At 37.6% G+C, this 26,190-nt stretch overlaps 1 protein-coding gene across 9 annotated transcripts in view; it reads left to right on the forward strand.

Moving 5' to 3' along the window:
- The window catches only part of ARFIP1 (ADP ribosylation factor interacting protein 1), a 148,910-nt gene that overhangs the window by 46,839 nt on the left and 75,881 nt on the right, over positions 1-26,190 (forward strand). For all 9 annotated transcript variants that reach the window (XM_060147803.1, XM_060147804.1, XM_060147809.1 and 6 more), the window contains one exon: positions 16,056-16,157. In XM_060147803.1, coding sequence (XP_060003786.1) covers positions 16,056-16,157 — 102 coding nt within the window. The remainder of the gene's footprint in view (positions 1-16,055; positions 16,158-26,190) is intronic.

The following is a 26,190-nucleotide window of genomic DNA, read 5'->3' on the forward strand; positions in this document are numbered from 1 at the left end:
TTGTTTATTTGAGGTGTTTCCTGTTTCTTAAGGTAGGGTTGTATTGCTATAAATTTCCCTCTTAGAACTGGTTTTGCTGCATCCCATAGGTTTTGGGTCGTTGCGTCTCCATTGTCATTTGTTTCTAGGTATTTTTTTAATTTCCTCTTTCATTTCTTTAGTGATCACTTCGTTGTTATGTAGTGTATTGTTTAGCCTCCATGTGTTTGTATTTTTTACAGATCTTTTCCTGTAATTGATATCTAGTCTCATAGCGTTGTGGTTGGAAAAGATACTTGATACAATTTCAATTTTCTTAAATTTATCAAGGCTTGATTTGTGACCCAAGATATGATCTATCCTGGAGAATGTTCCATGAGCACTTGAGAGAAATATGTATTCTGTTGTTTTTGGATGGAATGTCCTATAAATATCAGTTGAAGTCCATCTTGTTTAATGTATCATTTAAAGCTTGTGTTTCCTTATTTATTTTCATTCTGGATGATCTGTCCATTGGTGAAAGTGGGGTGTTAAAGTCCCCTACTATGACTGTGTTACTGTCGATTTCCCCTTTAATGGCTGTTAGTACTTGCCTTATGTATTGAGGTGCTCCTATGTTGGGAGCAACATACAATTGTTATACAATTGTTATATCTTCTTCTTGGATCGATCCCTAGATCATTATGTAGTGTCCTTCTTTGTAACTTTTTTTTTTTTAACATCTTTATTGGGGTATAATTGCTTTACAATGGTGTGTTAGTTTCTGCTTTATAACAAAGTGAATCAGTTATACATATATATATGTTCCCATATCTCTTCCCTCTTGCGTCTCCCTCCCTCCTACCCTTCTGTAACTTCTAATAGTCTTTATTTTAAAGTCTATTTTGTCTGATATGAGAATTGCTACTCCAGCTTTCTTTTGGTTTCCATTTGCATGGAATATCTTTTTCCATCCCCTTATTTTCAGTCTGTATGTGTCTCTAGGTCTGAAGTGGGTCAAGATCTTGTAGACAGCATATATATCGGTCTTGTTTTTGTATCCATTCAGCCAATCTGTGTCTTTTGGTGGGAGCATTTAGTCCATTTACATTTAAGGTAATTATCGATATGTATGTTCCTATTCCCATTTTCTTAATTGTTTTGGGTTCGTTATTGTAGGTCTTTTCCTTCTTTTGTGTTTCTTGCCTAGAGGAGATCCTTTAGCATTTGTTGTAAAGCTTGTTTGGTGGTGCTGAACTCTCTCAGCTTTTGCTTGTCTGTAAAGGTTTTAATTTCTCCATCAAATCTGAATGAGATCCTTGCTGGGTAGAGTAATCTTGGTTGCAGGTTTTTCTCCTTCATCACTTTAAATATTTCCTGCCAGTCCCGTCTGGCTTGCAGAGTTTCTGCTGAAAGTTCAGCTGTTAACCTTGTGGGGATTCCCTTGTGTGTTATTTGTTGTTTTTCCCTTGCTGCTTTTAATATGTTTTCTTTGTATTTAATTTTTCACAGTTTGATTAATATGTGTCTTGGCGTGTTTCTCCTTGGATTTATCCTGTATAGGACTCTCTGTGCTTCCTGGACTTGATTAACTATTTCCTTTCCCATATTAGGGAAGTTTTCAACTATAATCTCTTCAAATATTTTCTCAGTCCCATTCTTTTTCTCTTCTTCTTCTGGAACCCCTATAATTCGAATGTTGGTGCGTTTAATGTTGTCCCAGAGGGCTCTGAGATGTCCTCAGTTCTTTTCATTCTTTTGTCTTTGTTCTGCTCTGCAGTAGTTATTTTCACTATTTTATCTTCCAGGTCACTTATCCATTTTTCTGCCTCAGTTATTCTGCTATTGATCCCATGTAGGGTATTTTTAATTTCATTTATTGTGTTGTTCATTGTTGTTTGTTTCATCTTTAGTTCTTCTAGGTCCTTGTTAAATGTTTCTTGCATTTTGTGTATTCTATTTCCAAGATTTTGGATCATCTTTACTATCATTGTTCTGAATTCTTTTTCAGGTAGACTGCCTATTTCTTCCTCATTTGTTAGGTCTGGTGGGTTTTTATCTTGCTCCTTCATCTGCTGTGTGTTTTTCTTTCTTCTCATTTTGCTTATCTTACTGTGTTTGAGGTCTCCTCTTTGCAGGCTGCAGGTTCGTAGTTCCCGCTGTTCTTGGTGTCTGTCCCCAGTGGCTAAGGTTGGTTCAGTGGGTTGTGTAGGCTTCCTGGTGGAGGGGACTAGTGCCTGTGTTCTGGTGGATGAGGCTGGATCTTGTCTTTCTGGTGGGCAGGTCCACGTCTGGTGGTGTGTTTTGGAGTGTCTGTGGACTTATTATGATTTTAGGCAGCCTCTCTGCTAATGGGTGGGGTTGTGCTCCTGTCTTGCTAGTTGTTTGGCATAGGGTGTCCAGCACTGTAGCTTGCTGGTCGTTGAGTGAAGCTGGGTGTTGGTGTTGAGATGGAGATCCCTGGGAGATTTTCATCGTTTGATGTTATGTGGAGCTGGGAGGTCTCTTGTGGACCAGTGTCCTGAAGTTGGCTCTGCCACCTCAGAGGCACAGCACTGCCTCCTGGTTGCAGCACCAAGAGCCTTTCATCGACACGGCTCAGAATAAAAGGAGATAAAGTAGAAAGAAAGAATTAGTAGAAAAGAAAGAAAGAAAGAAAGAGAGAGAAGAAAGGAAGGAAGGAAGGATGGAAGGAAGGAAGGAAGGAAGGGGAAAGAAAGGAAGGAAGGAGGAAGGAAGGAAAGAAAGAAGGAAAGGAGGGAGGGAGGAAGGAAGGAAGGAGGAAAGAAGATAAAGTAAAATAAAGTAAGATAAACTATAAAGTTATTAAAATAAAAAATAATTATTAAGAAAAAAATTTAAAAAAATAAAAATGGACGGAAAGAACTCTAGGACAAATGGTGGAAGCAAAGCTATACAGAGAAAGTCTCACATAGAAGCGTACACATACACACTCAAAAAAGAGGAAAAGGGGAAAAAAATCGTAAATCTTGCTCTCAAAGTCCACCTCCTCAATTTGGAATGATTCGTTGTCTATTCATGTATTCCACAGACGCAGGGTACATCACGTTGATTGTGGAGCTTTAATCCGCTGCTTCTGAGGCTGCTGGGAGAGATTTCCCTTTCTCTTCTTTGTTCTCACAGCTCCCGGGGCTCAGCTTTGGATTTGGCCCCGCCTCTGCGTGTAGGTCGCCGGAGGGCGTTTGTCCTTCGCTCAGACAGGACGGGGTTAATGGAGCAGCTGCTTCGGGGACTCTGGCTCACTCAGGCCGGGGGAAGGGAGGGGTACGGAGTGCGGGGCGAGCCTGCGGCGGCAGAGGCCGGTGTGACGTTGCACCAGCCTGAGGCGCGCCGTGCGTTCTCCCAGGGAAGTTGTCCCTCGATTCCGGGACCCTGGCAGTGGCGGGCTGCACAGGCTCCCCGGAAGGGAGGTGTGAATAGTGACCTGTGCTCGCACACAGGCTTCTTGGTGGCGGCAGCACCAGCCTTAGCATCTCATGCCCATCTCTGGGGTCCGTGCTTTTAGCCGCGGCTCGCGCCCATCTCTGGAGCTCTTTTAAGCAGCGCTCTTAATCCCCTCTCCTCGCGCACCAGGAAACAAAGAGGAAGAACAAGTCTCTTGCCTCTTTGGCAGATCCAGACTTTTCCCCGTACTCCCTCATAGCTAGCTGTGGTGCACTAACCCCCTTCAGGCTGTGTTCACACCGCCAACCCCAGTCCTCTCCCTGCACTCCGACCTCTCCCTGAAGCCTGAGCCTCAGCTCCCAGCCCCGCCCCTCCCCGGCGGGTGAACAGACAAGCCTGTCGGGCTGGTGAGTGCCGGTCGGCACCGATCCTCAATGCGGGAATCTCTCCGCTTTGCCCTCCGCACCCCTGTTGCTGTGCTCTCCTCCGCGGATCCAAGGCTTTCCCCCCCTCCGCCACCCGCAGTCTCCGCCTGCGAAGGGGCTCCTAGTGTGTGGAAAACTTTCCTCCTCCACAGCTCCCTCGCACTGGTGCAGGTCCCGTCCCTATCCTTTTGTCTCTGTTTATTCGTTTTTCTTTTGCCCTACCCAGGTGCGTGGGGAGTTTCTTACCTTTTGGGAGGTCTGAGATCTTCTGCCAGCGTTCAGTAGGTGTTCTGTAGGAGTTATTCCACGTGTAGATGTATTTCTGGTGTATTGATGGGGGGAGGAAGTTGATCTCCGCGTCTTACTCTTACGGCATCTTCCCCTCCTCGATGAGTTTTGACAAATGTATAAACTTGGGAAACACATAATCACAATCGAGATACAGATAAAGTTTCTTGTGCCCCTTTGCCATCAGTCCTCCCCTATCCACCCCTCTCCCCAGGCAACAACTGATTCGTTGTGATAAATTAATTTTGTGTGTTCTAGAGTTCTGTGTAAATGGAATCATATAGCATGTATTCTTTTTGTGTCTGGCTGTTTTTGGCTCAGCATAATATTATGAGATTAATCAACAGTTATTGCATGCATCAGTAATTCACTTGAGGAATATTCCGTTATATGTATGTACTATAATTTGTTTATCCATTAACCTGTTAATGGGCTTTTTTTTTTTTTCTAGTTTTGGGCTCTTAAGAGTAAAGCTGCTATGAATACACATATACAAGTCTCTTTAGGACATTTGTTTTTATTTTTCTTGTGAATGCTTAGGTACAGAATGACTGAGTGATATGATCAAGTGTATGTTTACTTTTATAAGAAATTGCTAAACAGTTCTCCAAAGTGAAGTAGTTTTTTACATTTCCTCCAGCAGTGTATGCAAATTCCAGTTACTCTTTACCAACACTTGGTATTGTCAGTCTTTTTAAACTTTAGCCACTGTATTGTGTATATAGTTGTATCTTCTTGTAGCTTTAAATTGCATTTCCTTGATGATTAGTGATGTTGAACATCTTCTCATGCACTTACTTGCTATTCATTTGTTTTCTTTAGTGAAGCGTCTGTTAAAATTTTGGGCCATATTTTATTTGGGTTGTTTGTTGTCTTATTGAATTTTAAGACTTATTTATATATTTTGAATACCAGTCATTTGTCAGATACATATCTTACATCTGTCTTCTCCCTATCTGTGGCTTGCCTTTTCATTTTTTTAATGGTGTCTTTTTGAAAAGAAGTTTTTAATTTTGATGAAGTCCAGGTTATCAGTGTTTCTCTTATTATTTATGTTTTTTGTTTCCTAAGAAATGTTTGCCTACCCCAAGGTCATTGTTCAGTCTACTAATAAGCCTGTCAAAGGCATTCTTCATTTCTGTTATTAAGTGATTTTTATCTCTAGCATTTCTTTTTGGTTCTTTCTTAGGATTTCTACATCTCTGCTTATGTTGCTCGTCTGTTCATGCATGCTGTCTACTTTATCCATTACAGCCCTTAGCATATTAATCATAGTTGTTTTTAAATTCCTGGTCTGATAATTCCAACATCCCTGCCATTTCTGATTGTGATGCTTGCTCTGTGATCTCAAATTGTGTTTTTTTGCCTTTGGAAGCCTTGTAATTTTTTCCTTTATAGTCAGCCATGATGTATCAGGTAAAAGGAACTGCTGTAAATAGGCCTTTAGCAATATCTGGGTAAGGTGTGGGAGGAGGGAAGCACTGTATAGTCCTATGATTAGGTCTCAGTCTTTTAGTGAGCCTGTGCCTCTGGATTATGAACTTCACAAGCGTTGCTCAGTTTTTCTGTCCTCCCCTTAGGTGGGACAGGATAGTTAGAGTGTGCTGGGTTTGGGTATTTCCCTTCCTCATCTCTGTTAGGTGCTGGTTTTACCCAAGCAGGTTAGGTTCTGGTTTCTCCTGAGGGTAGGCCTTGTTAAGAACAGAGTGCTTGGTATATTTCAAAATGGTTTCAATTCTCCACCACTTGCTGGAAGGATGAGGGGGTTTTTCTGCGATATTTGCAGGGGTAACCTGGTCTGGCTCGTGGAAGCAAAACTCAATATTGTGGGACCCTGCTTATGACTGGGTCCCCCTGGAGTCTTTAATTCTCACAGTTGTCCACACTGAGCCTCCAGCAGCTCATCGATTACAGTTCAGGTTTTCCTACCCCAGCACTGGTTCCTGAGGTGTTTTTTGCTGTGGTGAGCCATGGCTCCCTGCATTTGCCTGTCTCTCCAATTTTGGGAGTAGCGGTGTGCCCTGTGTCTCCCCTTTTACGAATCCAAGAAGAGTTGTTGACTTTTTAGTCTCTTCAGCTTCTTACTTGTTGTTAGAATGAATTGGTGACTCCCAAGCTCCTTCCATGCAGAAACGAAACCGGAAGTCAAGGTCATGACTGAGTACTTCCTCATACCAAGATTACCACTGTTCTGCCTACAGTCATCGTTCCTTATTGGTTTTCTATTTGAATTGAATCGTATGGTATGTACTCTTTGGGCCTGGCTTCATTGGCTCAACATTGTCTGTGAGATTTTTTGTTTTTAATAGCTGCAGTTCTTTTATTGCCGTGTAGTGCTCCTTTGTATGATTATGCTACAGCTTCTTTATCCATTCTACCGTTGATGGACATTTGGGTTGTTTCCAGTTTTTAGCTATTTTGGATAAAGCTGCTATGAATATTCTTGTATTTGTTTTATGATGGACACATGCATTATGTTTCTTGGGTATATTTCCTAGGAGTGGAGTTGCTGGGTCATAGGATAGGCATATGTTTAACTTTAATATAAAATACTGCCAAAAAGTTTTCCACAGTGCTTTTACCAGTTTTTACTTGCACCAGCAGTGTATGAGAATCCACATACTTGCTAACACTTGGTTTTGTCAGTCTTTCTAAATTTAGCCATTCTAATGGGTGTACCATAGTATCTGATTTGTGGTTTTAATCTGCGTGACAAGTTGAACTGAATGACTTGTAGATCCTCCCCGATACTAAAGTTTTATGTTTGTTTGTTTGTTTAAAGAGTCTAGTGCCTGCTTATAGCAGTGGTTCTCAATTAGCTACACGTTGGAATCACCTGGTGAACTTTTAAAACTTTAAGTTCCCCAGGTAGTTCTAAGATTCAGAGAGGGTTGAAAATCATTGGCATTTATGGATGAAACAGTCTGTGCCTCTCAGGACTTTGCTCTACCCTTTGGTGAGTGACATGTTCGTCTTTCTCCTTGCCCAAGCCAAAAATTGGGTAGGGGGCAGGGAGGGGGCATGGGTTATCCTACATTCCTCCCCCTTCTTGATCCCCCACAATCTAGTCACTCTGTCTCTTACTTTACCTCCTAAAGAACTCTTGAATCTACCTTTTCCACAACCTTAATTTAGATCTTTATTATTTCTTACTTGGACTGTAAAATACCTCCTAAATAGTTCTTCTACTTCTAGTCTTTCCTTCTTTCCCTTCAGTCTAACCTCCTACCAGACTGTCCTCTAAAATAAATTGATCAGATTCTTCTGCTTCTTTCTCCCTTATCCCTTTTAGGAGAAGTCACACTTCTTGGTCTGGCATTTATAAAGTCCATCATGATAGTCTCCTGCATACTTTTCTAGCCTCTTTTGTTATTTTTATTTTTCAAACTTTAAATTTTGATAAAATTTCATACAGAAAACTTAAACTCTTTACCCACATTCACCAGTCATTGTTTTGTCCCATTTACTTTAATGTTTTCTCTTTATATATATATATAGTTTCTTCTCTTTTCAACCATTTGAGAGTGATTTGCAGACATCGTGTCCCTTTATTCCTAAGAACAAGGACTTTTTCTTATATAATCTCAGTACTTTTATCAAAATTAGAAAATTATTTAGGAAATTGATACAGTACTATTATTCAATCCACAGTTCCAGTAATATCCTTTATAGCTATTTTTTTCCTATTTTGTGATCCAGTCCATATTGTATATTGTATTTAGCTGGCATTTATCTTGTCTCCTTTTATCTGCAACAGTTCATCTACTTTTATTTTTCATGAGCTTAAGCTTTTTGAAGTATGCGAGCCAGTTTTTCTACTGCCTACCATCTATTTCCTTGATTTTTGGTCTTTATTATTATTTCCTTCCTACATCTTACTTCTGGTTTAATTTGCTCTTTTTCTGTTTTCTTAAGGTACAATCTTAGATTGTTGGTTTAAGATCTTCCTTCTATTCAAATACAAGCATTTAAAGCTATAAATTTCTCTCTCAGCTTTGCTTTAGGTGCATCGCACAAATATTGCTATGTTGTGTTTTCATTATCATTCAGTTCAAAATATTTTCTTTCCTTGTGGTTTCTTCCTTTTCACATTAATTTTTTAGATGTGTTATTTAATTTCCAAATTTTGGGGGTTTCCTGCATATCTCTATGGATTGATTGTAATTAAATTCCACTGTGGTCATAGAGCATTCTCTATATGATTTCACTCTTTTAAAATTTATTGAGTCTTGTTTTATGGCACCAAATATGACCTGTTTTGCTAAATACATCATGTTTGTGTGAAAATAATATGTATTCTGCCATTATTAAGTTTCCTATTCCATAAATATTAGTCAGGGTGGCTGATGGTGTTCAGATCTTCTATGTCTATGCCAGTTTTCTTTGTCTAGTTGTTCTTTCAATTGCTGTAAGAGTGCTGGTAAAGTCTCCAAAGATGATTGTGGAGTTGTCTGTTTCTCCTTTTAATTCAGTCAATGTTTGTTTCATTTATTTTGAAGCTCTATTATTGGAACCAACATACACATTTATGATTGTTACATATTCCTGATGAACTGATCATTTTATCATTATGAAACATCTCTATCTTTGGTAATACTTAAAAAAAAACCTATTTTATCAGATAGTAGTAAAACCATGCCAGCTTTCTTATGCCTACTCTTTGCGTGGTGTATCTTTCTCCATCCATTTATTTTCCATCTATTTATACCTTTGGCTTTAAAGTGCATCTCTCATAGATAGAAGATAGTAGGGTCATTTAAAAAAAATATCCAGGTAATTCCCTGATGGTACAGCGGTTAGGACTTTGCACTTTCATTGCCGAGGGCCCAGGTTCAATCCCTGGTTGGGGAACTAAGATACCGCAAGATGTGTGGCATGGCCAAAAATAATAATAATAATAAAAATTCCACTCTGACAATCTCTGCCTTTTAACTAAAATGTTTAGTCCAATAATATTTAATGCCATTATTGATGTGGTTGATTTTGTATCTACCCTCTTAGTTTCTTTGTTTTTTACTTCTTTCCTCTGTATTTTTTCTCTCCTCTTTTCCTGCCTTTTTATTTATTATCTGAATATTTTAAAGAATTTCACTTTTATTTTCCTGGTAATTTTTTAGTTACACTTCTTTGCATTATACTTCTAGTGGTTGCCATGATTATAGAATATATATTAAACTTTTCATATTTCACTTATAATTAATAATGTACTGCTTTTCTCTTAAAACATAGAAATTTTGTATCCTTTTAGGTCCATATTTCCCTTACCTCCCCCCTTGTTCTTTAATACAGCTGTTTTATATATATTACATCTAGATACATTGTAAACCACAGAAATGATGTTGTAACATTTGCTTTAAGCAGTTTTATGGTTTATAAAGGATTGAGCTGAGAAGGCAAAAAGAAAAAAAAATGTTTTTTGCATTTACACAGGGAATTACCATTTCATTTCCTTCTCATTCTTTTCTGAACATCTATTTTTTCTGTCTGGTTTTATTTCCCTTCAGCCTGAGAACTTCCTTTAGCATTTCTTGTAGTTCAGGTCTGCTGGTGATGAATTCTCTTAGTTTTATCTGAAAATATCCTTAATATCCTCTCTAATTCTTAAAGGATATTTTCACTGGATATAGAATTCTAGGTGGACAGTTTTCTTCCTTTTACCATGGTGTCCCACTCTCTTCTGGCCTTTACAGTTTCTGATGAGAAATCAGACATTAGTTGGATTGTTGTTCTCTGATAGTAATATTTTTTTTCTCTCTTGCTGCTTTTGAGGTTACCCTTTTCTCTCTCCTTTTCTTCTGGTATCTTACTTACACATAAATTGGAATATTTAATATTTTCTTACAGGTCTGTGAAGCTCTTTTTCTTTAGTCTTTTTTTCTCTCTGTTCTTTACCTTGGATAGTTTATATTGATTTAATTTAGTTTTATTTTACTCTTTCCTGTCATCTTCATTTGGCTAGGTCCATCTAGTGAATATTTTCTTTGAAAAATTGTAGTTTTCAATTCTAGAATCCATTTGCTTCATTTTTACTATGCTGAGATTTCCTGTTATTTTTCACTGATATTTTTGATTCACTGAAAATATTTTGTTTTACTTAATTGAAGGTATTATAATAGTGTCTTTTAAATCCTTATCTGTTAGTTCCAATCTCTTGTTCATCTCAGAGCCAGACTAAATTGATTTTCTTTTCCCTTGGGAATTCTGTTTCATTTTCTTGGTTCATTATATACCCGATAATTTTGGATTGTATCCTGAACGTTTTGAACATTGAGATGTGAAGATCCTGGGTTCTGTTATTTTTCTCCAGTGAGTATTGCTTCCTTTGTTTTGGCCGATAATTTTCTTGGCTGGACTTGCATTACAAACTGTTTCTTGGGTGGCAGCTCTGATCTCAATTCAGGTCTTTTGGCTTTAGGTGAGCTTAGTCGAGTCTGTTCTGTGCAGGTACCTTGAGGGGTTAGAGATGTGAGTAGACAGAGTTTGGGAATCCCCTTTCTGGATCTTTCCTTTTCAGGATTCCCCTATACCTTTTACTTTTGTGAGCTTAACTTTTCCCCGACTCAGAAGGACTAGTTTTCCCCTGGATGCTCTGGCAGCTACCGGGTGCACAGCATACATAGGATTTAGTTTTAGGCTAAAAGCCAAGGAGATGGAAACTTGCTTGCATAGCTCCCTATCTCCCCTCCTCCAAGCAAGCATATGCTCTCCACCAGAGTCTCTTTACTCTCCAGTGGTTTCAATTAATTACTTTTTAAATTGTGTTCAGCTTTTACAGTTGTTTTCTGTGCAGGGTTGGGGAGGTTTAGTATAGGAGCTTAGTCCATTAGTTCCAGAAGCAGAAACCTGTCCTCGGAAGCCTCCTGTTGTGGTTTTCCTCCTACCCTGCTTGCCATCCCTTATAAGTTTCCTTTGCTAGTTCCTCCCATGTCCAAATATTGGGGTGTCCTAGAGCTCAGTCTACAAACCTCTCTTTTCTATCTACATCAACTTTCTAGATCAGAGGTCAAGCCAAATCCATGCCTAGTCATTTATGTATTGCCTGTGTCTGCTTTGGGGCTATAACAGCAGAGTTGAGCAGTTATAACAGAGACCTTACCACTCACAGAGCCTAAAATGTTTGCTATTTGGCCCTTTATAGAAAATGTTTGTTGACCCCTGTTCTAGGTGATCTTATCCAATCCAAGGGATTTAAATGTCATCTACACACTGATGACTTCTAAATTTCTTATCCCCAGCTTCAAGCTTTCTTCTGGACTCAGGCTCATATATCCAAGAGCCTAGTAACCTTATCCACATAAACCTTAATATGTCCTACACTAAACTTTAGCTATTTTCTCTATGTTGTGCTCCGCCCCAAGTCTTGCCCAGATCTATTAACAGCAATTCCACCTTTCCAGCTGTTCAGGCCAAAAACCTCTGTAGTTGTCCTTCACCTCTCTTTTTCCCATCTTTCACGTCTGTCTGCAAGGAATTCCAATTGGTTCTACCTTCAGAATATGCCTAGAATCTAACCACTTCTTACCTCCTCAGTCACTGTCACCTTTCTCCAAGCTACCATTATCTCTTGCTTAGATTATTCCATTAAATTGTTCTTCTTGCTTCTGCCTTTGCTCACTTATAGTTTAATGCAACACAGCAGGAAAAAAGTGATTCTTTTTAAACATAAGTCAGGTCATTTCACTCTTATGTTCAAACCTTCAAGTGGCTTCTCGTTTCACTAAGAATAAAATCCGAAGTTTTATTATGGTCTTTAAAGCTGCACGTGTTCTTGCCCTTCGCTGCCTCTCTGACATTTCCTTCTGTTCTCCTCTGGCCCTCAAGCTGCATGGCCTTCTTCTTGTTCCTTGAAAAGCTGAGCATGTTCCCACCTCCTCGTCTTTGTATTTACTATTTCTTCTGCCTGGGATTCTGGACTCCCGGATACCTTTATGGCTCACTCCCTCACTTTATTCAGTTCTCACAAAAATATGATACCTCTTCTGAGGTTTTCCCTGACTACCTTATTTAAAGCAGCGCATTCATGAACACATGCCCATTAGCATTTATGACTGTATAACGTGTATTTATTTATTTGTTTTCCCCAACTAGGATATGAGCTCTTTGAGGGTAGGGAGTTTGGTCTGTTTTGTTCACCACTCTACCCTGAGTATCTGATTGTGCCTGGCACATGAGAGAGCTCAATAAATTAGTAGAACCGATGAATGTATGAATGAATAATCACCATTCTACCCAAATTGCTTTAGTTGCAGTTTCTAGAATATACTAGACTCTTTCTGTTCTCCTGTTATTCCTTCTATTTAGAATCTCTCCTTTACTGTGTCCCCATCTGTCATCCTATAAGATTCAGCTTAAATATCACCTCTGATTAAGTCTTCCCTCTGAGTGCTCACCACACTGTACTGTAATTATTTTTTACCAATACTTCTAGTTCCTAGAAGCCTAAGATCTGATTTCTGTTTCTATTTCATCCCATGCATATTGCATAGAAGATAGTAAATACCTGTTGAATCACCAGCTATTTTTAGGAGGAAGAAAGTAAGAGCATATTTTATAATTTGGAAGAGTGTTGATTATTTAGATAGCTAGATCTTAATCTTCCTATTGGATTAGAGACCAAATACCTAGTGTCTGTACAACTCTTAACCACAAGGAGCAGAAACTTAACTCCAGTACCCTCAAGTAAGCTGGGTATATTGTAAGGAGGCAGTGGCAGTGAGCAAAATAGGGATCTCAAAAGAAGCCAAGATGCTGAGACCCTTCAATGGAAAAAAGAAAGTCTCTCCAACAAATGGTGCTGGGAAAACTGTATATCAACATGCAAGTTGGACCCTGTCTTATACCATACACAAAACCAGCTCCAGAATGTATCTAAGACCTAAATGTAAGACCTATAACTATAAAACTCTTAGAAGAAAAGCTTATGATAGTGGATTTGGCAAAGATTTCCTGAATATGACATCCAAAGCACTGGCAACAAAAGTAAAAATAGACAAATTGGGGGCTTCCCTGGTGGCGCAGTGGTTGGGAGTCCGCCTGCCGATGCAGGGGACCCGGGTTCGTACCCCGGTCCAGGGAGGATCCCACATGCCGCGGAGCCGCTGGGCCCGTGAGCCATGGCCACTGGGCCTGCGCGTCCGGAGCCTGTGTTCCGCGGCGGGAGAGGCCACGGCAGTGGGAGGCCCGCGTACCGCAAAAAAAAAAAAAAAAAAAAGAAAGGAAATTTTGACATATGTTCAACATGGATGAATCTTGAGGATATTATGTAAAGTGAGATAAGCCAGTCATAAAAAGTTGAATACTATATGATTCCATTGGTATGAGGTATTCAGAACAGTCAAATTCATAGAAATAGAAAGTAGAATGATGCTTGCCAAGGGCTCTGGGGGAATGAGGGAGGGGAATGGAGAGTTGTTTAATGGGTGTAGAGTTTCAGTTTTGCAAGATGAAGAAGTTCTGGAGATTGCACAGCAATGAGAATACTATACGTAACACTACTGAGCTATACATTTAGAAATGGTTAAGATGGTAAATTTTACGTTACACGTTTTTTACCATAATAAAAAAAAAAGATTTTCATAAGGTCATAATTTAGAAACAGAGGAAGATCTAGATACAGATAACACTTTGTCAACAAACTTTGACGAGTTTGATAACACTTGTCAAGTAGAGTTTGTGAATTTTTAAGCTGTGACTTTTCATCAAAATAATTCTACTCTTTGCTCTTCTTGTGCTTTCATTTGTCATCCCAGTACCCTAGTTGACTGATTCGCTCAGCATCCCCAACTCAGACCTTCAGAAAGGGTCTGATTAGCTCAGGAAATTCCTCTTTCCTCTGTTGGGCAGTGGTTTTCTAACCCGGCCTTATCTTGAAACCTGTAGCTTGCGAGGCTTTGTGTCAGGGGTTCTTCTTTGGTTCAATCAGGGGCCACCCCTTAATTGGGGACTGTGAAAGAGACAGTTTGTCTTAGTAGAGATCAGTGAAAGTCTGTAAATATATGCATAAAAGTAGCCAGATATAATTTAAATAAGACATTTCAAATCCTTTTAAAGTAGATACTGCTTTAGAATAATAATAAGGAAGATATAGTGGATGCTATGGTGAGGGGCTCAGTTACCTCCTTTAGGACCAGGGCTGTCCTTCCAGGAGTGATGCCTGCTGAGGGCTCATAGCTGTGTCTCCCCAGGAATTGCCTCTGCCAGAGAGTACTGCCTTGTGCACGATTATACCCCTATCCAGGGGATAGCCTGCATCTAATAACCAGGGGTAGGGATGTGGGGGTACAAAGGCCTGGCCCCCTTCCCTTAATTTGGAACAACTTTAAAGAGCCATCTCAGCTTCAGTGCTCCATATACGATTGGCCAAGGCCTATGATGTAACAACAGCGTTGCAGCTCTGTGTGGTCTTACTACCCTCACTCACTGCATTCAGAGACCCTTCCCCCAGAATCCAATCTAAAGCAGAGAAGTTTTTGTTTTCCCCTCTTGAACTTTTGAAATCTTCTCTCTGAAATTTTTTTTTAAATTTTCAAGTCTTACATGAGATGTTCAGTTTATTAATTCCCTCACTAGTTTCGAGCCTGTGGTAAGGTAAACTGTGAAATACGGCATTTTTTAAACCAGTATTTTTTTAATAAGATATTTAGGAATGCAAGGAAATAACTCAGTTTTCTGGGAAATGTTTTAAGTGATATTAACAGGATTTTGCCTTATTATAAAAGTTCTCTTTTCATTGGCTTAACCAAGTTCAGTTTGATATTTTAGTCTTTTATTAAAACTGTTGCCATATAATTAAAGTACACTGATTTTGAGATACTTGGTAATTCACTTTTTTTGTTTTGCTATTTCGACATTTCCCCTTGGTTTGTTTTACTGCAGTGATATCCATAAGAAGTAACGCATGTGTGACTACATGCTCAATGGGTGGGACAAGGGAGAGAGTGAGGGTGGAACATAATGATCATTTTAACACCTTCATAACTACAAATCAGACTTTTGATGTAGCTCGTATCCTTTCCATTCAGTAAACATTTATTGAGAACCCTGGGCTAATCTCTAATGATACAGAGATGTCTATGACTGTCTCCGTCCTCAAGGACCTGACTTTACTGAAAGGGAATGTATTCATTTATTTGCTTAGATTTGTCTTCTGTTGCCCTGGGAATACAAAGATGTAGAGGTAGTCTATGAAATGTTGTGTCAGACATTAGAAACATTACTATGTATAAAATTTGTCATGGTAAAGAAAAAGAGGTTTGTATAAGGAGTAGAAATGTAATATAAATGTGGATCTATGGGGAAGCAGAACATTTCTAGAGCTGCCAGGAAATAGAAATGTGGCATAGGAAGACCGTAGGATTTATGCAATCTATGACTATTCCAAAAGGCTTGGTTTTAGAGGATCCAAAAGGAAGAGGGGCAGATACTTACTGTTCTAGGTATTTACTGAAGAGTCCAGTCAGTCTCCCAAACTGAGGCAGTGGTACTTTCCCCCAGAGCAGTGCCTGTCTTATCTTTTTTTTTTTTAATATTCTCTAGAATCTAGTAGAGTGCCTTGCACATAACGAGTTTCACTAAATGTTGGTTAAATTTGTCTATACCAGTGTTTTTCAAAGTGTGGTCTGTAGATCCAAGAATCTTTCAGGCAGCCTGTAAAGTCAAAACTATTTTCAATAATACTAAGACATGATTTGCATTTTTTGATTTTTGTGTCATTTGTACTATTTACAAGGTAAGGATATTGCCCCCTGGTACCTACAATACGATCAAGAAATCTAAGTTGAATGCAGTTTTAAAGGCCAGATGTGTTTTTTATTATATTAGTATCATGTTTATTTCATAAGGATTGGGTAGGTTGTAATTATTTTTAAAAAGGGCTATAATGATGGCTTTTAAGTGCTATAAACATGAATATAGTCTTTTGAATGTTTGCCTTTTATGATTTGGCGTTATTTATGACTATTTCTTTCCTCCTTTTTTTAGGAGTCTACTATGGCTCAAGAATCTCCAAAAAATTCAGCAGCAGAAATTCCAGTGACTAGTAATGGAGAAGTTGATGACTCTCATGAACATGGCTTTAATAGGGTAAGAACACTTTTCTGTCTCTTAATACAGAGAATCATGATAAGCCCTTAAAGCTGAGACAAAAGTAATAGAGTTTAATATAGGAATATGTTCTTAGATAGGCTGAAATGCCAGGAATCCAATGTTATTATGGAGGGATGACTAGGTGGGTCGTGTGAGTGATTTGTCAAGAATAAGCTCCAGGCCAGTAAAGCATTTAGGCTTTGATGTTACTATCTGCAATTTTATTACATGACCAGAACAAGAGTATATCTGATGATTTTGGCATATAACTTTATAGAAAATGACTTCATTTTACTTGTGATAAGAAAAAATATTAACTATAGATCATCCTTTAAAAAACTGGTACTATCTTATCTCTTTTCTTAGTACATAATTCCGTAGTACATAATTCCTAAGTAGGCTTCTCTTGACTTTGCCGTTACTTTCTAAAATGGCATATTTGACTCAGTGGAAAATGAAACTTGGGGTGTGTTTAATTTTGATCTGCTGCGCATATCAAATTTGAAATTGACATTTAATGCATTTTAATGGAAGCATCATGGGTTTAGAGATAATGTGGGTTCAAATTTCAGCTGTGCTATTCCTAGCAGTGTAACCTTGGGCAGATATTTACTTAATCTCTTCTAGTTGTTGTTTTCTAATCTCTCTAAATGAGATCTTATTTTCATGGGGATATTAATATTAAATGAGATTAAAATAAGTTATATGCCTAATATAGTCCTAGAAATGATAATGATGGTTATCATTTCTGGAGATACTTGAATTAAACATCCCTTTTTATGACATTTGATACATGTGTACAACTTTAAATAACTTTAAAAATATAGTTTCATATTCTTGAAAAGGTATTGGTTTAAAGATACTTGAATTATTTTACAGCTTAAATAGGACTCTTTTTACTTCATATGTTTTAAGAATAAAATTCTTTAGTTTAACAGAAGGTGATATTTTAGATCAGGATTTCTCATTCTCAGCATTATCTGCATTTTGGGCCAGCTAAATTCCTTAGTGGGGGGTTGGCCTGTGCATGTAAGGTGGTTAGCTGGATCCCTGGCCTCCTCCTAGTAGATGCCAGTAGCACCCTCCAGTTGTGACAAGCAAAAATGTTTCCAGATGTTGCCAAATGTCGAGGGTAGGGAAAAACTGGCCTCTGGTTGAAAACTACTGTTTTAGATAGATCATTTTAATGGATTTTTAGAAAATTTCCACTGAATTTCACTTATTTTTGGCTCAGCAGTCCTTTGGAAGAAACAAATGTGTTTTCAAGCTTGGGATATGTTTATTTTAATTGCAAGTGTTTTAACTCGGTTTCTAAGCATCCATGGCCCAATATTCGGTGACTGACAGAAGAAAGACTTAAATTCTGAGCACTCAAAGGAAATTTTCACTTTCTGGTATGTGAAAACACTAAGACACACTTGGATATTAAGGAGACTCAAGTTACCATCATTAGACAGTCTACCAATTACTTTATAAACTTCTATGAATTCAAATAATTTTTTACACCAGGATTTTAGTTAATGATTGCTTCATCTTATTTTTGGTAACAGTTCCTTTTTGTGAATTTATTCTGCAAACATTTATTGAGTGTCTGTTGTATACCAGGCATTGGGGATATCATCACAACAAAAATGACAGAAATACCTGCCACCAGGGAGTTGATACTCTAATAGGCAGTGTAATGAAACCTTTGAGAAAAATGCAGCACATACAAAATGCTGCATTATTTTGGGGATTCACCTGCCATCTTCCATCTCAAGCCTTAAGCCTGTTCTTTTTTTTTTTTTTTTTGAGCTATAGCTTATACATAGTAAAAAGCACAAATGTTAAGTGTAAAGCTCAACAGAACCACTACCCACATCAAGAAGTAGAACATTTCGAGGTCCTGCCTTACCTAGCTCCCTCTTGCCCTCTTCTAAGCAATATACCTCCCTCCCTTCCAGGATAATTACTGCTATAATTCTGTTGTCATTGATTGCTTTTGACTCCTCCTGAACTGCATATAAATGGAATCATACAGTGTGTACTCTTTTCTGACTGGCTTTCACTATGTCTATAATATTGTTGTTGTTGCTTTGGCAGTATTTAATTCTTTTTCATTGTAATATAGTTTTCCATTGTGTCAATACACCACGATTTGTATATCCATTCTTCAGTTGATGGATACCTAGGTTGTTTCCAGCCTGTGCCTATTATGAATAAAGCTGCTGTGACCATTCTTATACAGGTCTTTTGGTGTACATAATCACCTATTTCTGTTGAGTATATACCCTGAGTGAAATTGCCAAGTCATGGTGATGTTTGGGTTTGGTAGATATTGTCACCTAGTTTGCCGAGTGATCAAACCAGCTGACAATCCTGACAACAGTGAATAAGTATTGTAGTTATTCCACATCATTACCAATTTTTGATATTGTCATACTTTTAAATTTTTGCCATTCTGATGGAATCATAATGGTTATCTTATTGTGGTTTTAACATGCATCTCCCTGATGACTAATGATGTTGAGCATATTTTCAGATTATTATTGACTATTTGAATATTATCTTTTATGAAGTATCTTTTCAAGTCCTTTGCCCATTTTTCTATTAAGTATATGCCTTTTTCTAATTCATTTGTAGGAGTTCTTTATATGTTCTGGGTATAAGTCATTTGTATGGATGTGTGTATTGCAGATGTTTACCTCCAGTCTGTAACTTGCTTTTGTACTCTATTAATGGTATCTTTAGATGAGCAAAAGTTAATTTTAATGAAGTCCAATTTATTAGTGTTTCTTTCCCTTTAATGATTTTTGTGACCCTTCTAAGAAATCTTTGCCTATCCCAGTATCATGAAGATACTCTAGCTTCTTCTAAAAGTTTTACTGTTGTACTTCTTACACATAGGTCTGTGATTCATCTTGAATTTTGTGTATGGCATGATGTAGGGGTCAAGTTTCATTTTCTTTTCTCATATGCATGTGATTTTCATCATTTGTTGAAAAGACTATCCTTTCCCACATAGGGGCCGTTGCTGTTAATCAGGTGATCGTAGATGTGTGGCTCTGCTACTGGACTGTTTTATTTCTTGGTCTTTTTGTCTATCCTTGCAATAATACCACACTATCTTACCTACTTACTTATTAGAGTAATTAAGTCTGGAGCAAATACTAGCTTCAGCCATGATAACTGGTAGTTAATTCCACCAGCTTCATTCTTCTGCAGGGTTGCTTTGTACCTTAAACCTATTCATGAGTCTTTAGTTAAGAACCTTTATTGCCTTTGAGTAGTACTGAAAAGTTTTTTTTAAGCCTTTCAAATTTTAACTTTAGAATAGAGTCTTATTAGAGTGAAGTGAATTAAATCATTATATATCTGTATAAGTTCTTTGCTTATGCAGTCAAAGCCAGTTAACTTGCTGCTTTGTAAGTTTACTTCTTATTTAATGTTTAATTCTCTTTTTGGAGATTCCCCTATAATGTTATTTCATTTTCTATTGGGGGGTAAAGAAGGAAAAAAGGAAATGTTGTTCTGGAGCTCTCCTCTTATTGGATGTGAACTTCACCAGTAGGCAAGACTCCTTAGAAGCAATAATCCACTTCAAACAGTACACCCCACTTTACCTCCCTAAAGAAATTCAACATTATGAAACTTGTTTCTCTTTGTAGCTGCTCTTATGAACAATATATATCATGAGAGTTTCTTACATATTTAATATTCTTTAAAATAAAACTTGGCTATGTGATCCCTTTTACTATGAGTGAAAACAGTATTTCAAAAGCATCTTTTGACTGTTTTAAATAAATTACACTCAAGATCTGTTAGGCATATATTTACCTACATTGTGGCATACTCCTTTATTTTCCTGAGCAATAAAATGGAAATTGTATTTAACGTCATATTCATATTTCTCTTTTAATATAGATAAAAGTTCATAAGGAAATTGTGAATAATGTACCGCTCTGCTTAGCATTATATAGACTAATAAAGAGATTTCATGAGAAACTAGCTCATAACTAAGGGTATTTTACTAATATACATCTTTTATACATATTTGATGTTTAAAATCATACAATACACAACATTGTAAATCAACTATACTTCAATAAAAAATATTGAAAAAGTGAAATAAAATCATATAATGGCTTTTATTTAATGCACACTGCATAATGCATTTTAAAAAGTGTAAAGTCTTGTATGAAATTAAGAGGATGGCTTATTAAGTTGTCATAACTTGGCTGGCCAGTTGGCGTCACTGTGGCCCAGGCAGTGAAATTGTAAATGATTCTGTTCTCCTTTGTGTGTCTCACTGCCAATGTTTCATTTTTCATTTGATTTCCCTTCTTAGTCTCCTACTACAGGAGGCTCTGGTGGACTTTAACTCAACATTCACATTGAAATAGAGAATGTAATGGGAGAATTTGTCCTAGAAATTCCCTGGCAGCAGCTTAACATGTGTTAATGTTTCAAGGTTTGTTACTTTTTTTATTAAGATGAGGGGCAACAGCTATACGTAGAGAGGATAGGATAATAATCTTAGTATTATCTCAGTTCTTTACAGCAAAAATATTTTTGCTTCTAAATAAAAAGTAATTGTTATTTTTTATAAAGTAGTAAAGTTTAATCTCTAAAGAATACAAATTACTCTTTTACTTATAAACTGCATATTATTTATAATTTATTCTGTTATAGTGCTGGCCAAAATATTAGGTTAGAAATGTGCAATTTTGTACCATGAGTTAAAGAAGTGAATATTAGCTCCTTGTGAATTAAGTTGAAACTTCTTGTGAATTAAGTTATATTTGGCAGATTTAGAGAAATTACCTTAGTAAATATAGCTAAAATAAAACTTTTCCTGTGGTAGGCCCAAAACTAAAATTCATAGTTTAGGTTTTTCCACCTATAGACCTTTTCTCTAGAAAAACCTATATATACAAAAGCTACCAAATCTTGTGTTCAATTTGAAGGAGTTTAGGATCCCTTGAACCTTGCAGGTGGATCCTTAGGTTCCCTGTGTTTTAAATACTCCTGATCTACAAGTTTTGAGTTAAATCACAGGATTTTAATCCAGTAGGAATACCTTGAAGATCCCTGTGTCTCACTACTTTATTTTACAACTGAGGAAAAGGGGCCCTGAGGTTGTGATGGAATTACCCATATTAACTCGCTGTACCAAAAGTTTATGTGATTGACTGTAAGTACAGTGTGGGCAAGAATGCTCATTCATTACCTTATCTCCAGGGCCTGGCAGCATTGCTGGCACACAATAGATAATCAGGCTTTCATTAAATGTTTAGTGAATGAATGAACAAATGTTAGAACCAGGACTAGAAACACGGTTTCTAGACTTCTATGGAACAACAAGAAGAGATATTATACTCTTAGACTTGACACATCTTTTGTCCTTAATTTTCCACATGCATCATGGTCATCATTGTTGTAGCTGTTGGAAGTTTTATTGTTTTGGAAGTTTTTATTGTTATTTTTCTGTTACTCTTTAATTCTTTTGTTAAACTAAGTAGTTTCTCCATTCCCCTGTACTTATTAGTCTGGATAACGTACTTCAGCAGTCTAAAAAAGGCTTGGGAAAGAATATAAGAGTAGAAATTATAAGAACCCTTTTTAGAACATATTTCCTGTCCTCACCTTAATGTCGTAACTGTCCATTTATTTATCTGCTTTTCCCAAGAGCTTGGAATCACTCTGTTTATGGCAGAGACGGTATGTGTGCACTGCACAGCTTATGGTTCACAGTAGTTCAGTGAAAGAATGAGTTTCAGTATGACTTAAATTTAACATAATTTCTACTTCAGCCATCCTATCCTAGAGTTTGAGTAGCATCTGATGACAGTTTTTCCCCATACTATATGGTGATACAATATAATGCTTCTGCATTGTCTGAAAAATGTAGTACTTCTGTCATTGGCAGCATTGATTTGATGAGGGCTTTTTCCTAAGGCCAGTTTTTTACCAGATGTATGTCTTAGATCCTTTTAAAGGTAATGGCAAATGTTTTTCAGGGGTTGTTTAATCCATGCAAATCTAAATTCATTTTAACATGTACTTTTTTTAAGTATAGAATATATTCTTAGTACTATTACCACAAATTAAGTTTTAAAATATATGTTTATTATATATACATCTATTAAATTAACTCTGGATTCATATTCCTGTTGAAAATTGTGAATAAGTATAATTTTTAATGAAAAGCTGAAGCCATATGTATCTTAATTATAATTTTTAGATTGTACCTTTATAAACAAATGCTATCATGGATAAGTGTTTTACTATTTAGGAGAAATTGTTTTGAATGTAGTTATATACAAACATTTCCATAGTGATAGTCTTTGAATGAATTCAGCATTTCCTTGATGCAAATTGGTACATCTTAACTTCAGTACTACTTAGAATCTAGACTTTAGTCTAAGATGCAGGGGTTGGGGTGGAACCAAGAGAATAGACAGTAAACTGCCAGAAGATAGTGATGCTCTAAGTTCTTGTTAACTGTTTGTTGAGTGAATGAGAGGGAACTGGAGAGAGAGAGAGAGAGAGAGAAATGAGATTGAGATTTTGTGTGTGTGTGTGTGTGTGTGTGTGTGTGTGTTGATAAAATGAAGAAAGTAGGTAAGTCAGGAGATTTGCTGTCTTGATCAACTGGAGTAACAGATATGGGAGGAGATTGTGATCATAAAATAAGTTATTAGATTTAAGATTCCAGAAGTGTTGCTTCCTGAGCAGTGACAAGATCCAAAGAGTGGCCATGGGAGTTCCAGTTGCTTAAGTAGAATTGGGCGTGAAAGGTGAAGGGCATTAGAGATGAAGAAGTTAATGAAATCTGAGACTAAAGTGTAGGTTGGGATATACTGTATTAGTTGAATATATCTTTTATCTGCCGTCACACTCTTGGCCTCTTGTCCAGCTACAGATCACCAAATCTGAATGAAACTACCAACCTTAGGCTTCCTACAAGCATACTGAGGGGGAAGAAATCATACATCTTTACAGATGGTTATTACTACAACCCATCATTCTGCATCAACATAGGTAGGCAGGCTCATGCAATAGATTTTATTTCATTTTAAGTATTTCACAGTTTGTATTAAAAAAAAATAAAGCAACAGACTACATACCGTGCCATTAGTAGAGTATGTTTTTGATGAGCTGTAAAACTCAGCTTAGACACCTTACATATCACTTTGGAAATAATTGCAAACTGAACATAGAGTCATTCCCTGAAAGCATGCCCAAAACGTTGGGAACACCCAGGATAATGGTAAAAATTGGGGATAGAGCAGAAGACCTGGATATGCCAAAGCCCTCATTATTGAGGGGACTGACCAGAAAGAAGGTGGGTGATGGAGGGTCGGTAGGTGGGGTGGCCCGCAAGGGCAGTGAGGTGGGAGTCAGCACTGCACACTACAGCAGAGTTCCTCAGAGTGTAGACAGAGGGTTACCTACATCAGAGTCACCTCACTTACTTGTTTGAAATTCTGACTCCTGGGCTCCACACTTCAACTTAACCAGAATTACAACAGGCAGCTAAGAAGAACCTGCATTTTCAGTAGTTTTCTCAGGTGATTCTTACCCAAACCAAAGTTTGAGAACTGGTAGTTAGGAAGTGGAGAGCTGAGAAAATGCTGACCCTCCCTCTACCTGCTTGATAAACAATGTTGGAGAATAGGCCACTTTGACTCAAGATAATTGTAGAGTGTCAGAGAGGCCACCGTGAGGAGGTTAAGGATGTTGCAGTATGTTTACAGCAGAATTAGGAATGTGGAGGTCTGTTGAATAACAGCTTTGCTTCTGGCAGATACTCCTTATAAGCAGCTAACTGTTAAAACAACAAAAGGGGGTTTTAAATTACCAAAGTTTATAGAATATTTAACATAAAATTTTCGATTTGTTTCTTTTAAAATTATATTATGTAGATGCTGTGGAAGGTTTTATCCATTTTGAAGAATGAGATAAGGTGTTTAAATTGAGAAAATTAAATGAAGTATTAGTATTATATCTGCTAAATACTAGGAGTACCAAAGAGGAACAAAATAGATGGTCTTAGGGAGCTTACCGTCTTCAGGAGAGAGAATGTAGACAAATAATGTCAATGCTGTGTGAGAAGTGATATGCTAAGCCCAGTATAGCATGGGCTGATAACGGGTACGAACAAGTATGGGAAGATTACCTGAGGAAGTGCTATCCAAGCTGAATCTAAAGGATGAGCCAACCCGATGAAGAAGAGTAAAGAATGGTCCCATCAGAGGCAACTAGAAAGACCTGAAAAAGTTGCGAGACCGTAGAATTGAAAATTCGTTATTGTTGGAGTGGGGAACGTGGGGGCAGATGTGTGAGAAATGAGGTTGGAGAGTAAGTAGGGACGAGGTCCTGTAAAACCAGGAGTTTGGACTTTACCTAAAAAGCAATGGAGGACCACTAAAATGAGTAAAAACTGAAGTGCCTCCTCACATTCGCATTTTAGAAAGTTGTCTCTGCCTACCGCACAAAGAATGAATTTCAGGGCTGACAAGACTAAAGACAAGGGAGACAGATTCTTCAGGTCACCATGGGAAGAAGGGAAGTGAGACTTCGGACTTCGCTCTTGGAGGTAAACTAGAGCCAGGAAAGACCACCAAGCCATTTTAAAAGATGCAGATAGGAGGAAAACTGGGAAAATATAGTGTAAGGAAACTAGGGAGAAGAGAGTTCGTGTAGTTTGTGGAATACTTGGAGAATCCTTACAGATTGTTGGTGGTTACAATGCATGCTTTGCGAATTCCTCCTTTTTAAAAGATTTCTCCTCCTCTCTCTGAGTAAAAGGGGAGAATTCATTAATAAATCTCTAGTTCTTTTTTTTAACATCTTTATTGGAGTGTAATTGCTTTACGGTGGTGTGTTAGTTTCTGCTTTATAACAAAGTGAATCAGCTATACATATATCCCCATATCTCCTCCCTCTTGTGTCTCCCTCCCACCCTCCCTATCCCACCCCTCTAGGTGGTCACAAAGCACCAAGCTTAAAATCTCTAGTTCTACTTATATACTGTAGTGTTGTGCATCTTAACTGAGCATGTGTATTTTTTTAAATTAATTTATTTTATTTTTGGCTGCGTTGGGTCCTCATTGCTGCGCACGGGCTTTCTTTTAGTTGCAGCGAGTGGGGGCTACTCTTCATTGCGGTGGGCGGGCTTCTCATTGCGGTGGCTTCTCTTGTTGTGGAGCATGGGCTGTAGGCACACGGGCTTCAGTAGTTGTGACATGCGGGCTCTAGAGCGCAGGCTCAGTAGTTGTGGTGCACGGGCTTAGTTGCTCTGCGGCATGTGGGATCTTCCCGGACCAGGGCTCAAACCCGTGTCCCCTGCGTTGACAGACGGGATTCTTAACCACTGCGCCACCAGGGAATCCCCAAAGCATGTGTATTTTAAAGCAAATTTGCTGAACATTTGGTGTTCTTTAATTGTTAATTTTGCTCTAACTTCAGTTCAAAAGTAGATTACTATGCTAAATTATAAAGTTACATTTTTAACCTCATTCTTGTTCTTACCTCTGTTAAAATATGCAAATGGAGCAAGTTATTTTGGTTGAAAATGAACATCCCTTCACAGCTTTATGGAAGCTGTAACTACAAGTATTATCTTGTATCCTCTGAAAAGAACTTAAACTATACATGAAACTTTTTTGCCAAAAGCATTATATTTTATTTTAATTGTTTGAAGATTTATTTTTAAAAACTGTTAAATACTCCAGTATTATCCTAGTAGCTTGAATAGAAAATTAACTTCAGGTTTATTCCATTTTATTGTGCAATTGTTAAGCATGACTTTGCAAAGTCTTAAATGTTGAGTTGAATGTGAGCGACATAAAAATGCAAATTAGGGATTTTACATTGTTGGTTATAAATGGGCTCATTGTCTCTCAAATATATTCTGGAAACTATAGGAGTAAATGCAGTAACATATATTTTAAAAGTTACTAAGCTAGGCACAACCTTACAACTGAGACACTAAAAGTTTAAGGGTTATGTAAAGATACATTTTAAAGTTTTTGTGAACTATGAG

The sequence above is a fragment of the Lagenorhynchus albirostris genome, chromosome 4, assembly GCF_949774975.1.
Source record: "Lagenorhynchus albirostris chromosome 4, mLagAlb1.1, whole genome shotgun sequence".
Classification (NCBI taxonomy): Eukaryota; Metazoa; Chordata; class Mammalia; order Artiodactyla; family Delphinidae; genus Lagenorhynchus; species Lagenorhynchus albirostris.